Source organism: Rhinatrema bivittatum, chromosome 1, assembly GCF_901001135.1.
Source record: "Rhinatrema bivittatum chromosome 1, aRhiBiv1.1, whole genome shotgun sequence".
Lineage (NCBI taxonomy): Eukaryota > Metazoa > Chordata > Amphibia > Gymnophiona > Rhinatrematidae > Rhinatrema > Rhinatrema bivittatum.
Window position 1 is genome coordinate 517631493 of NC_042615.1, and position 12912 is coordinate 517644404.

The 12912-nt window shown below is 41.4% G+C and overlaps 1 protein-coding gene across 2 annotated transcripts in view; it reads right to left on the reverse strand.

Annotated features, from left to right (window-relative positions):
- The window catches only part of GDA (guanine deaminase), a 55334-nt gene extending 42825 nt beyond the window's left edge, over positions 1 to 12509 (reverse strand). The window contains exons 1-4 of one of the 2 annotated variants that reach the window (XM_029612439.1): positions 12283 to 12509; positions 7773 to 7861; positions 2676 to 2847; positions 2088 to 2175 (exon numbers count right to left, since the gene is read on the reverse strand). In XM_029612439.1, coding sequence (XP_029468299.1) covers positions 2088 to 2175; positions 2676 to 2847; positions 7773 to 7861; positions 12283 to 12408 — 475 coding nt within the window. In that variant the 5' untranslated portion in view covers positions 12409 to 12509. The remainder of the gene's footprint in view (positions 1 to 2087; positions 2176 to 2675; positions 2848 to 7772; positions 7862 to 12282) is intronic. The other variant, XM_029612430.1, reaches the window with a different exon arrangement.
- Between the last annotated feature and the right edge of the window lie 403 nt (positions 12510 to 12912).

Sequence of the window (12912 nt, forward strand, 5' to 3'; positions counted from 1 at the left end):
AGCCCAGTCTGGAGGCCAGGTTCCAATGCCAGGGCCTTGGCCCAGAGTCAGGCCCAGGCCTCCGAGTCTAGGCCTGGAAGCTCTACGTCCTCTTCTTTCTTCTTCCTGAAACATAACAGTGTCCGAGGGGTCGCGCTGGATTTAACTCTGACGTGACCCCCAGAGGACACCGTCATTGTGTTTTGAAAAGAAGAGGATGTGTGGAGAGGATCTTCCAGGCTTGAGCCTGACCCTGGACCAAGGCCCAAGTGTCAGGATCCAGCCCTCCTGGTCGAGGCCCTGGCTCTGGGCCTGGGTCCGGGCCTAGGCTCTGGTGTCTGGACCCAGTATCCAGGTCGGGATGAGGTGTTAGGTCTGGGTCCAGGCTGAGGTCCCAGCCTCAGGACCTAGCCTCTTGGCCGGGTCATGATGTCGGGTATGGGTCCTTGGCAAGGCCCCGGCATCAGGACTTGGCTTTTGACAGACACCCATCGGATCAGGTAAGGTTTTGTTTTTGTTTTTTTTAATTTTTGAGAGTCTCAGCCAAGGCCCTGGCTTTGGGCTTTCACTGAGACCCTGGTGTTGTGCTCGGGCCTAGGCTGTGGACCTTGCTTTGCGCTTTGGCTTATGCCTGAGCACAAGGCCGGCACCTCAATCTAGGCCTAAAGTCGGGGGCATCGTCTAGGGCATAAGCTGCAGCCACTGCTTTGGGCCTCAGCCTAGACCTAGGCCAGATGCATTTGTTTAAAATGAAACAAATGAATACGCTTTGTTTTATTCAGGGGCCCCTGATTTGTTTCAGGCCTTCCCCCCCCACCCCCCCCCCAATGAAATTAATTAGCCTTAGTCATTGCGTTTTGCACTTTTGTTTTAAATGAATGCACATCCCTAATTTGTGGCTTCATGCAAATTACCCCAGTACATTCTTGGAAACCTGATGCAGTCATACCTGCCACTCTATGCAGGTTACCCCACTGTTTCTCTACCATTTTGGTTAGATGAAGATACAAGATTCCATATTTAATCCCTACTATTGTCATAGAATATGACAGCAAATATTTGGCCCATCTGGTCTGCCCAATTCTACCGTAGTATTATGCCATAGATTTCAGTCGGTCTCTGGCTCTCCCCTCATCTTCTTACCACAGGGATCCTCTGTTACCATTTTTTTTTTCTCCAGCACCTCCACTGGACATTTATTCCATGTATCTATTACCCTTTTCATGAAGAAATATTTTCTGATGTCGCTCTTGAGACTTCCCCACAGGAGCTTCATGTTCTAGAGCAATTTTTCCTCAGAAATAGAGTTGATTCTTGTTCACCCATTTATACCAGTGAGGTATTTCAGTGTCTCTATCACATCCCCCATTTCTCCTCTGAGGCATACATATTTAAGTGCTATGGCTTTTGATGCAGATCCTGCCTCTCTCTGGACCAGCTCCAGGTTATCTAGATCCTTTCCAATGAATAGTCTCCAGAGCTGGACACAATATTCTAGGTGAGATCTTACCAAAAACTCTTAGTGAAACAGTATCATTTCTTTTTTTCATTGCTTATGCCTCTCCCTATGCTTCTTAGATTTCCTCTGGTTCTGACTACCACCTTATCACTTTGAACTCAAACATACTGTTTGTTTCCATGAATTTCTGTCGCAATGAGTTCAGCAAGTTAAATCTGTTTGTTTTAAACCTGCTGGCTGATAATTTATTTGAGTGCTCCCTAGTCCTTGTATTAGGAATATAATTAATAATAGTTCCCTATTTGCTTTCTGCACACTTTTTATGATGATGTAAATCATGTTTATTTTATTTAGCTCTCATATCCTTTTAAACTCCTTGATTATGTATAAAACTTGGCATGTTGGATTCTATAAATAATGAATAGTAAAATTCTAAATTAACTAGTGGGATTGCACAAGAAACCTAAAACCATGTTAATCTGCGACTGAGAAGAATGAAACTGAAGTCCAGTGCGTCAAATTTGTCTACTGGGTTCCTCTGTTCTGGTTAACTGAGAGGGATTGTGTGATTTTCATTACAGCACATGCAAAAGAGCAGACTATAGTTTTTGGTGTATATTTTGCAAAATTTGTAGGTGTCTCCTCTTACGTGCAATTTCAGCAAGTAGCAAAGATGAGTCTTTGTAAATCGTTGCAAAGTAGCATGCGGTGGTGGTGCCATTCTTTAGTGTTCGCCTCTGAAAGAAGAGAACCAAAAAGCGTCACATGACTAAATGGAATGATGAAACATCACGCATCTTACAAACATCTACTATTTTAACTGGCTATGTGCCAGTGAGCACAATGATGATGTAACTGAAGAAAAGATTCAGTTGGGTCATCACAGCATCAGCTTGAAGTTTTCATACAGAAACAGTGCTCCTGCTTCAAGTTTCTTCAGAAGACTATATTTTCGTTGCATTACAGCAATCTTCTTTTCAAGTCTTGGGTTTTACCCCATTGCATGCAAGGATTTGTAGTTCTGATTTCCCTATTGCATTCTGTAAGAAAAGTAAGACTACAAAGTCCCTGCATGCAATGAAATAAATCCAGAACTCAGTCAACTCTGTTGGGCAAATCTGGAGCCAGTTGGCAACCCTACTTATGATCAAAGTACAAGAAATCTAAAAAAAGCAACCTTAAACTTTAAACTGATTAACAACTGAGTTATTACCGTAATTATAGTAGAAGTACTTACCACAACTTTGCTGTAAATGTTTTTAGCAAGTTCTTGTTCTTTATATTTGCTTTCTGTCGGGAATGTATACTTATCTAACCAATCTAAAAGTGGCAGGTCTAAAGCAGTTCCTGAGAAAGAATATTGAGACGCATGGATGTGTGTATCAACCATTCCTGGCATGCAGAACTCACTGTAGAAAAAAACAAAACAAAACAAACATGAATCAATTTAATTTGTCACTTTTGTTTTTTCATATGTATATGTGTTTCTGTAGTTAAGGTGCTTGACAGTATAGACTCAACAGGAGACATTCCTATACTAAATTAAACTACTTAAAAGACACTTTACTTTTTTGACAGCGTTCTTGGGGACTGAAGAAGTATCCTGCAGATATATGGGTTTTTTTGCCATTTTAGGCCACTTAGACACATAAAAACAAAGGTCAGCAAACAAGTCACAGTTATCTACATATCTTTTGAACTAACTTTATACATTTGTGACTAGCTTTCAAGATCATAACTATTGAAAGCTAGTCCAAAATATATAAAGGTAATCCAAATGAAAGGTAGCACCTGTGACTCTTGTTTGTAAGTGTATGGAATTTAGTAACTGCTTCTGTCCTGTCAAGAACAGAGAAAACCATACTTTTGAGAATTAGGAGTATTTATTTATTTATTTCCACCATTTATAGCCCACTGAGCCACAAGTCTCAATGGGCAACAGTTTACATACGCAATAGTCGAAACATATACATGAAAAAGATAGCATAAAATACTACTGTATTTATATTAGGAGTGGACTATGTTGGAATTGAATTCCTAGCACTATTGTGGCCAGACTATTTCACATATGGACATCCAAGCTAATAGCTAGTTCAGCATGCTGCAAACATGTATGTTATGAAGGAAAGTCTATTATGGGGCAATTCTGAAATCTCACGGTCCTGCAAGCACATTTTCAAAGGGAAGCTCCCCATGGCGTTTTTCTGCACACAGTTTGCTCTTCCTGACTATATGTTGCCATCGCCTTTGCTCCCTATGGTACAGTCTGATATTCCATTACAGCAATATGTGTATTTCAGTAGGTAGTTTGACATTTGTTTTCTAAAATTCCTTAGTCATATAAATCACCCAATACTTACAGATATTCAGCTTGCAGCATTTTTTTTAATTCTGCATAAAAGATGTTCTAGCTGATTCGGAGAATACACAGTTCTGTCCCATAAAGACCTATTGTTCTGCTTCATGTTCTGAATACCTCCAAATTTTTGCAGAATATAAGCCTATGCACATATCAGTATAGAATGCATGCCTCTCCACATACAGTGATTTTTCAGCACAGTATGAAACATAGCTCATTTCAGCCCATAACAGGTTTTATTCAAAACGACTTTCCTCTCTTTTGTGCTATGGAAGATATCAGTATAGAATAAGGCCCAGTATACTTTGGGGCATAATATACGCGCATAACCATTTAAAACCCCTCCTGCGCACGCCGAGCCTATTTTGCATAGGCTAGGCGACGCGCACAAGCCCCGGGACCCGCGTATATCCCGGGGCTTGAAAAAACGGGCGGGGTGTGGGCGGGGCGTGGGCGTGGCCAGAGGCCTCGCCACTGCCGCTGGGCCCGGGGATCGCGTGCTGGCACTCAGCCGGTGCGCACAACCTATGCTTGCCCGCAGGCAGGCGTAAATAATAAAACTAAGGTAGGGGGGGATTTAGATAGGGCTGGGGGGAGGGTTAGATAGGGGAAGGGAGGGGAAGGTGGGGGGAGGCAGAAGGAAAGTTCCCTTCAAGGCCGCTCCAATTTCAGAGCGGCCTCGGAGGGAACAGGGAAAGACATTGGGGCTCCCCTAGGGCTCGGTGTGTGCAAGGTGCACAAGTGTGCACCCCCTTGCGCGCACCGACCCTGGATTTTATAACATGCGCGCGGATGTTATAAAATCGAGCTAAGATTTGTGTGCGTCGGGTTGCGCGCACAAATCTATGCCTGCACGTAGGTTACAAAATTTGGCCCTTTGATTTTTAGAGGGCAATGAAATCAAATTGATAAAGCATGTCTGAGAGAAGTATTTTTGTTCCTTTATAAAATATTTGTCATTTCATTATGCTGCAAACTGTGATAATATTTTAAAGGACAATTGAGATACTTCAGTCTCTTTGTTGGGCTCAGTTACACAAATCACTGCACATTTTCACATTTCCATTTCACATTTATAGACCACATCGCTTGAAAAAGTGCCCCGAAGTGGTTTACATCCTATTAATTAAACTATAATAAAACATCAATATAACAAAATATGCAAATAATAATAATAATTCCAGCTTCTACCTCAGCCTCCATCTCCACTGTCACTAGGGTCAGAGGCAGAGCTAAACAGCAATACGTGACAATTCGAAATACAATAAACTAACTTCAAATTTTCAAATACATCACAGTCCCCCCCCCCAACATGTATACTCAACCTTAATAAACCAACCCCATTTCCTTGTTACAATCTCCTGAGAAATGGCGTTTATGGTCCCCATTTATCCCAGCTACTCCCAAAGCATCTCCCAAAGGTGCAACCCCCTTTGGTTTGCCCCTTCAGTAGCGGCCCACAACAATATCAGTGGGGTGGGTCAAGGGCCACAAATACCACAGCATAGCACAGTGTCTTCTGCAGCTTTCCTTCTTCCTGGGAGGAGTGAACGGCAAGATTGCTCCCAGACACCTCCCACAAAAAACTATTTTGTACACCCAGAAATTGAGATAGCAAAAGGGGCGTGCTTTATGCTAATATACAGTTTATCGCAATTTGCACTAATTACCTATGCGAAGAGCTAAGTTAGCGCAAATTGCAATAATATTTTCTGACTTTGTGATAAGTGCCATACCTGTTGTATTTCCTACATTCAACCACTGGGGGACCATTGTTAATGGTCCCAGGGAGCTCAGACATGAGAGAGAGAGAGAACAGAACAGTGGTCTCAACGTGAGACGTACGAACACAACAGTGGTCTCTTGTGAAGATTTGATGACCTACGGAGTGAGGAAACTCACTCCAAGATGATATCTGTGCAAGGTTCTCTCAACCTAGCTTGATGGACTCTCTACCTGGGTAACATCAAGCTAGGTGGAAAGAACATTGCACAAATCTCAACTTTGGGTGAGTTTCCTCTCTCCGTAGGTCATCAAATCTTCACAAGAGACCACTGTTCTGTTTGTATGTCTCACGTTGAATGTCAAAGTGGCCCCTAACCCCCTACACTAACACCTAAACCTCACCTCGAGTTAATAGGTGGGCCTCCCATAGGGATACAAATACCTAATACCTAACTAGGGAGAGGACATTATGGCTAGTCTCTCTCTCTCTCTCTCTCTCTCTCTCTCTCTCTCTCTCTCTCTCTCTCTCCCTCCCTCCCCCTCCCCCCCCCCTCCCCCTCCCTCTCCCTCCCCTGGTGCTCTGGGAGCTTTAAACCTACTAAAACAGGCCTTTCAGGAGACATAAAAAATGCGCTAATACATTACCACCCCGTAACGCAAGCTATCGCATGGCTTAATGCTACTGAAAAAGGTGTAGTTAAAATCGGCTTTAAGTCTATGCGATAGCACTTCGCAGACTGGCAAACCCAGCCCACTCCTCCTCTTTTTCGGATTTGCATCGCACCATACGATATGGTGCTATCGCATGCATTAAAGGTGTTTTCGCATGCGTTAACGAGGCTTTTCACATGCGATAAGCCCTTAACGCATGTGAAAACGCCTTACCGCATTTTGATAAATGACCCCCTTAGATTGTAAGCCCTCTGGGGATAGGGAAATACCTACAGTACCTGAATGTAAACCGATGTGATCTCTCAGATTGAATGTTGGTATATAAAAATAAATAAATAAATAAATAGTACATGACCATGTGCATGCTACATTAGTTTAAAAATAAAAGTAAGGGAAGCAATTTTAAAATCTATTTCTTTGGGTAAAACAGCATTTTACCTACGAAAATTTCCCTTTTGAAACTTGGCCACACTCTATATGGGTAAAAATGTAAGCATTGTAGAACAATGTTTGTACTTTTACCCACATACTGTGGAGGCATTTCTGGGGATGGGATTAGGCCAGGAAAGACAACAACATGCTTAGTTCTGGATTTTCAAAACTATACATGTTGTTTTGCCCAGAAAAAGTACTTGCAGAAAAAGCAGGACCATTTCTCCCATAATTTTGCTTTGATCATGGGTGCAAAGCCTGCAGATAATAAGTAGAATTTCCACCAATGCAATTGAATATTGCCTCCGATATATTTAGATAGCCCATTTTTTGTTTAGGCTATTTTTCTGTATTATTCTGGTGCTTCATTTTTCTTTCAGGTATAGATAGGCTCCATCCCAGCTGTACAAATTATCTTTATTCATGTTCTTTCAATAATTTTTTGGAGTATTTTAAAACAAACCAATTGAGTTTTCCCATTTGCACCAATAGATACTTAGAAAAATCGATATTCAGCCAGAATTTACCTAGTGGAGGCCTAAATCTCTGGTGTAAGTCGACACCCTTTGTATTGTACTTCATGAGCTTTTATTGCTTTGTCATTGTATGGCATGGTGCTAACAGGTTCATGATTAATAGCCATCTATTTTAGGTGGAGAATAAAATATGTGCTATGCTAAATTCTTTTACAACAGTTTGTTTTTTCAACTAATAAGTTTGCCAATAAAATTTGGTCAGCAATAGCTGTTATTTATTTCACGATCTTTTGAGAGCTTATTCTGCAGATATCTCTTCTTCCTCTTCTTTTTCTTATTTTCTACAATCTGCAGATTAATGATCTTCCTTTTACTGAAACTAGAACCCAGCAAGATCTTTTCATTTCTCTCTCTATGTACAATAAATTCTTCCTTTCAGGTTGTCAGTACTCCAATAACACTTTCTGACAGGGCTCAAACAAGGATCTAAGTGCAGGCCATTTTGGGATGGAAGAGATCTAATCTTATTCAGTTACAATGGCTGTAAAATTTTGGTCCTAATGAAAACCTATCAGCAGAAAATATAATAACATTTTTGCAATAACCAGGCCCATTACATCAACAACACTACGAGTAAAAATGATAAAATATATTAAATGTAAATACTTACTGATTGTCTAATTCTCTTATATCAGACCTATTGAATCTCCACTTCCTTTCCAGACCTGCTTGATTTCTTGCATGTTCAAAAAATTCAATCTAAATGGAATCGAACAGATCAATATTTTTTTACCATTTACATTTTTTAATTTCAACTATCCCTTCCTTTCTATTTCCTTTCATAAATCAGAAGGAAAGAGCAAGTATGTAGATAACCACCAAAGAATATGTAAGCTGGAGCCTTATTAAATTGTTCTTTTCCCTGCCTGACTAGGGTAAATTAAATTACAAAAAAAGATAGCCCATGGTTACTTTCTTTTGAAGTCAGAAATGCCAGGGTAGAATAGGAAATAGTCCTTTGCAGATGACAGAAGAATCATTATGGCTCCATTGTATGGATATTATCTGCTCTGTTATTTACCAAGGGTGCTTCTTTGACTAGAAGAGAATACTGTATTGTATACTGGACTATACTGATACCTTGTGGACATTACTGGGTAGGAAAAGACATTAGACTTTATTATAATTAACATTCCATGAAATACTATTTATAATTAAACTGACAAATTGTAGGCTTTTGCATCAGAGCTTGGGTGGGTAATACCTGACTGAAGCCAATGAGAGGCAAGGTATTGAATACTAATGAGCCTTATTAATTAAGTATACAAGGTTACAATGCTTTTGTTTAAAGTCAGAATCAAGAAGTGATTGGGGGATGTAGCCAAGAGGTGAGGCTTTAATTGCAGCTTCCAGCTGGCTGCTATGCTTATAAAAAAAAAAAAAGGAAAAGCAATTTCAGATAGCTGGAAATTTTCTTGTAGTCATTATCTGATGAAAAGTATTTAGCCAATACTACTAAGACAGACAGTGGTTTGTTATTTTGTAGTGGGGGAAAGGAAGGTGATTGGTTTTTTTAGATATTTCCTGATTTGGGTTTTATTTTGAGCTGGATGAACAGTGCACACTATTTGTATTAGTCTAACTAAGGATCTATTTTCCCAATGCAAAACTCAGTCTTTGATTGTCATGCTAAATCGTAATGAAAGGATGAGAACAAATCCTCAAATCACTCAGCCTCGAAAATGCAAATCTCAAAATTCAAAGCAGCACGCCTCTATATTCAGATCAAAATTCCTCCTTGTTCATACCACATGGGCTCAATTTATATAGCAGGAACTTCATATTGCTCCCTTTGTAAAATACTTTTCAGCCTTTTTTTCTTATTTTCTCAATAGCAGGAAAACCTCAAATCTTCCAAATGACCATCTTTAAACAGGGTAGGAAGAAGTTGCACATTTTTCCTTCAAAAATATTACTATGGGCGAATTACTTAGCATAGGAGCATGTGCTTTTAGAAACAAATAGATACTTATCTTTATAATAGTATTTGATGTGGTACTGCACTAAGAGGAATGTGTTAAAAATGGAGCTGCTTTCCTGCAATGGCATCAAAAGCAAGTTCTCCACTATTTCAATACTATGCCAAAAAATCTAAATGAGAAGAGTTGATTATTAATAGATGTTCTTGCTAATATCAAAACCTCCTATAATAAATTATTACCGTGTTTAAACTTTTACAACAACTTCGCTCTTCCCCATCCTCCCTACCACCCTCCACCCAAGCCTCTGCTGGTTCCATCCATTGCCAAATACCCGCTGATCAACTTTTTCAAATGTGTCCTGTTTGGGCAGGAAGGGGTATGGTGGACCAGAAGCACCGTGGGGGCTGTAAATGGGCATTTACTCACAGTATCAATGTTCACACAATGAGTGCTATCATCACAGACAGGGTCATCTCTACTACTACTGCTACCTCTACTTAACATTTGTATAGGGCTACACGACATACGCAGTGCTGGACAAACATAAAAAAAAGTCAGTCCCTGCTCAATAGAGTTTACAATCTAATAAGATAAACGTACAGGACAAGAGACTTGGGGTATTTCATAAAGCAAGACAACGGTTACAAAGAAAAGAAAGTTAGTTAACAAGATTAAAAGCAGACAATCAGGCATAAGATTTAAAAGTGGTTTCAAAAAAGTGGGTCTTTAGACGGGATTTAAACACGGCAAGAGAGGGAGCATGACGCAGCAATTCAGGAAGACTATTCCAAGTATATGGTGCCACAAGGTGGAAAACACGGAGTCCGGAATTGGCAGTAGAGGAGAAGGGCATGGATAGGAGTGACTTATCTGACAAGCGGAGTGCACAAGGAGGGGTGTAGAGAGTAGGGATGTGAATCGTGTCCTCGATCGTCTTAACGATCGATTTCGGCTGGGAGGGGGAGGGAATCGTATTGTTGCCGTTTGGGGGGGTAAAATATCGTGAAAAATCGTGAAAAATCGTGAAAAATCTAAAAATCTAAAAATCTAAAAATCGCAAAACCGGCACATTAAAACCCCCTAAAACCCACCCCCGACCCTTTAAATTAAATCCCCCACCCTCCCGAACCCCCCCAAATGAGTTAAATAACCTGCGGGTCCAGCGGCGGTCCGGAACGGCAGCGGTCCGGAACGGGCTCCTGCTCCTGAATCTTGTTGTCTTCAGCCGGCGCCATTTTCCAAAATGGCGCCGAAAAATGGCGGCGGCCATAGACGAACACGATTGGACGGCAGGAGGTCCTTCCGGACCCCCGCTGGACTTTTGGCAAGTCTCATGGGGGTCAGGAGGCCCCCCACAAGCTGGCCAAAAGTTCCTGGAGGTCCAGCGGGGGTCAGGGAGCGATTTCCCGCCGCGAATCGTTTTCGTACGGAAAATGGCGCCGGCAGGAGATCGACTGCAGGAGGTCGTTCAGCGAGGGTTCCGGCGCCTCGCTGAACAACCTCCTGCAGTCGATCTCCTGCCGACGCCATTTTCCATACGAAAACGATTTGCGGCGGGAAATCGCTCCCTGACCCCCGCTGGACCTCCAGGAACTTTTGGCCAGCTTGTGGGGGGCCTCCTGACCCCCACGAGACTTGCCAAAAGTCCAGCGGGGGTCCGGAAGGACCTCCTGCCGTCCAATCGTGTTCGTCTATGGCCGCCGCCATTTTTCGGCGCCATTTTGGAAAATGGCGCCGGCTGAAGACAACAAGATTCAGGAGCAGGAGCCCGTTCCGGACCGCTGCCGTTCCGGACCGCCGCTGGACCCGCAGGTTATTTAACTCATTTGGGGGGGGTTCGGGAGGGTGGGGGATTTAATTTAAAGGGTCGGGGGTGGGTTTTAGGGGGTTTTAGTGTGCCGGCTCACGATTCTAATGATTTATAACGATAAATCGTTAGAATCTCTATTGTATTGTGTTCCATAACGGTTTAAGACGATATTAAAATTATCGGACGATAATTTTAATCGTCCTAAAACGATTCACATCCCTAGTAGAGAGAGATAAGAGAGGAGAGGTAGTGAGGTGCTGCAGAGTGAAGGCATTTATAGGTGAGAAAGAGGAGCTTGAACTGTATGCAGGAGAGGATAGGGAGCCAATGCAGTGGCTTCAGAAGAGGGGTTATGTGAGCACACCAACTGGCGAATGAATTTCAGCTGAATTTAGGACAGATTGAAGTGGAGAGAGATGGTTTGCTGGAGACCTCTGAGGAGCAGGTTGCAATAGTCTAAGCGGGAGGAGATGAGAGAATGGATAAGGGCTCTGGTAGTGAGTTCAGAAAGGAAAGAACAGATTTTGGCAAGGTTATAAAGAAAGAAATGTCACGTTTTAGCAGTGGTTTGGATGAGGTACTGTCCCTTATGGCTCTTCCATCTAGGCAGTTACCCAGTTTGTCTAGGCCTTGAACCAGGCCTGGTAACAAGGCTAAAAATGTTTTAACCACCATAATTTGAGTAGTATTTGAAGAGATAGCAGTTATCTCACAACTGGCTGCTGCTGACATAAAAAGAAATAAACAATGTTGAAATTAAAACTGTAAGTCATTGATAACTACTCAGATAAACTTATAAGCAATAGTTTACATTCTGAGAAAAGCAAGTAAAGAAAGCATTCATATTGTGCCAAAACAAAAAAAAAATGGCATCAAAACAGTGGGATTTTTTTTTTTTTTTGTACTTCAGGACTGCTCAAAGTGTGATGTACTCTCAAAAAGCAACTCAGATTCAACACCACTGCATTATATCACCTTTGGAAACAGGTAAATAGCTAATAACACCCAATAGCAGGAAATCAACCTAACAACATTCAGTAGAATAATAACTTGATTTATGTAGCTATCGATGCTGAAAATCTGCACCGTTGAAAGTGTACCATCATAGATTTAGTAAAAAGTGAGAGCTTCAAAGAAACATACCATGAAAAATGACTCCAGCATACTTAAAAGGCAGTTGTCTCAAGAAAAATATGCTTTAGCTAAAAAAAATAAATAAATAAAATCTAATACATGCACTTCAGTGATTCCTTGTACCATCTCTGGAAATTCAGATTTATATCTTTCATGAAAGGACTTTATGAAAAATTCTAAAACAGGAATTTCATATAGTTATAGTGACCCAATAATGATGAATTTGCAATTCTATCCATAATTAAATCACTTACCTTCCCATTGCTGCTGACCCCCATGATATGATCCCGTAATATTTCCATAGGAGAGCAGTTGGTTGAATGGACAAAGGTCCCCTTGAAACAGTAAGCAACTTTGGAGGTCTGGCTGGTGGAGCACATTTCTGCTCAGAGATGCGGGATACAGGAATCAGCTGTCAAAGTAGGAGAAAAAAAATAAAACCAAAGGATCGATGCTGAATTCCGGGCAAAGTGCTGCCTTGTTTGCTCTTTATTACTATAGTCACTGTCACTGAGGGTGGGGCTTTTTGCTGGTCCAATAGCCTCTTTATCCTCCTCTCCTCCCTTGCTGTGCTTTTGGTGCCTACCCAAAAAGGGTTACGGTCCACTGTTATTGAATCCTGATCCTTTAATGAATCTGGTTAGAGTTTAACAAAACAGGTTTCAAAGAATATTATGAGACCATAGTTTGATTTCTGTTAGCAATAAGCATTTCTGATATGTAGCAAGTTCTTGGAAGAGGAGTGATAGGAATTAAATGGACTGCCGTGCATCACCGTGGAGAGACTTCATGCCTAAGTACTCCATAACGCACAGTCCCTCTAATGCCGATTCTACTGTATATAGAAAGCAAGGCCAGGGCTACAACATTGCACGGTATGCTTT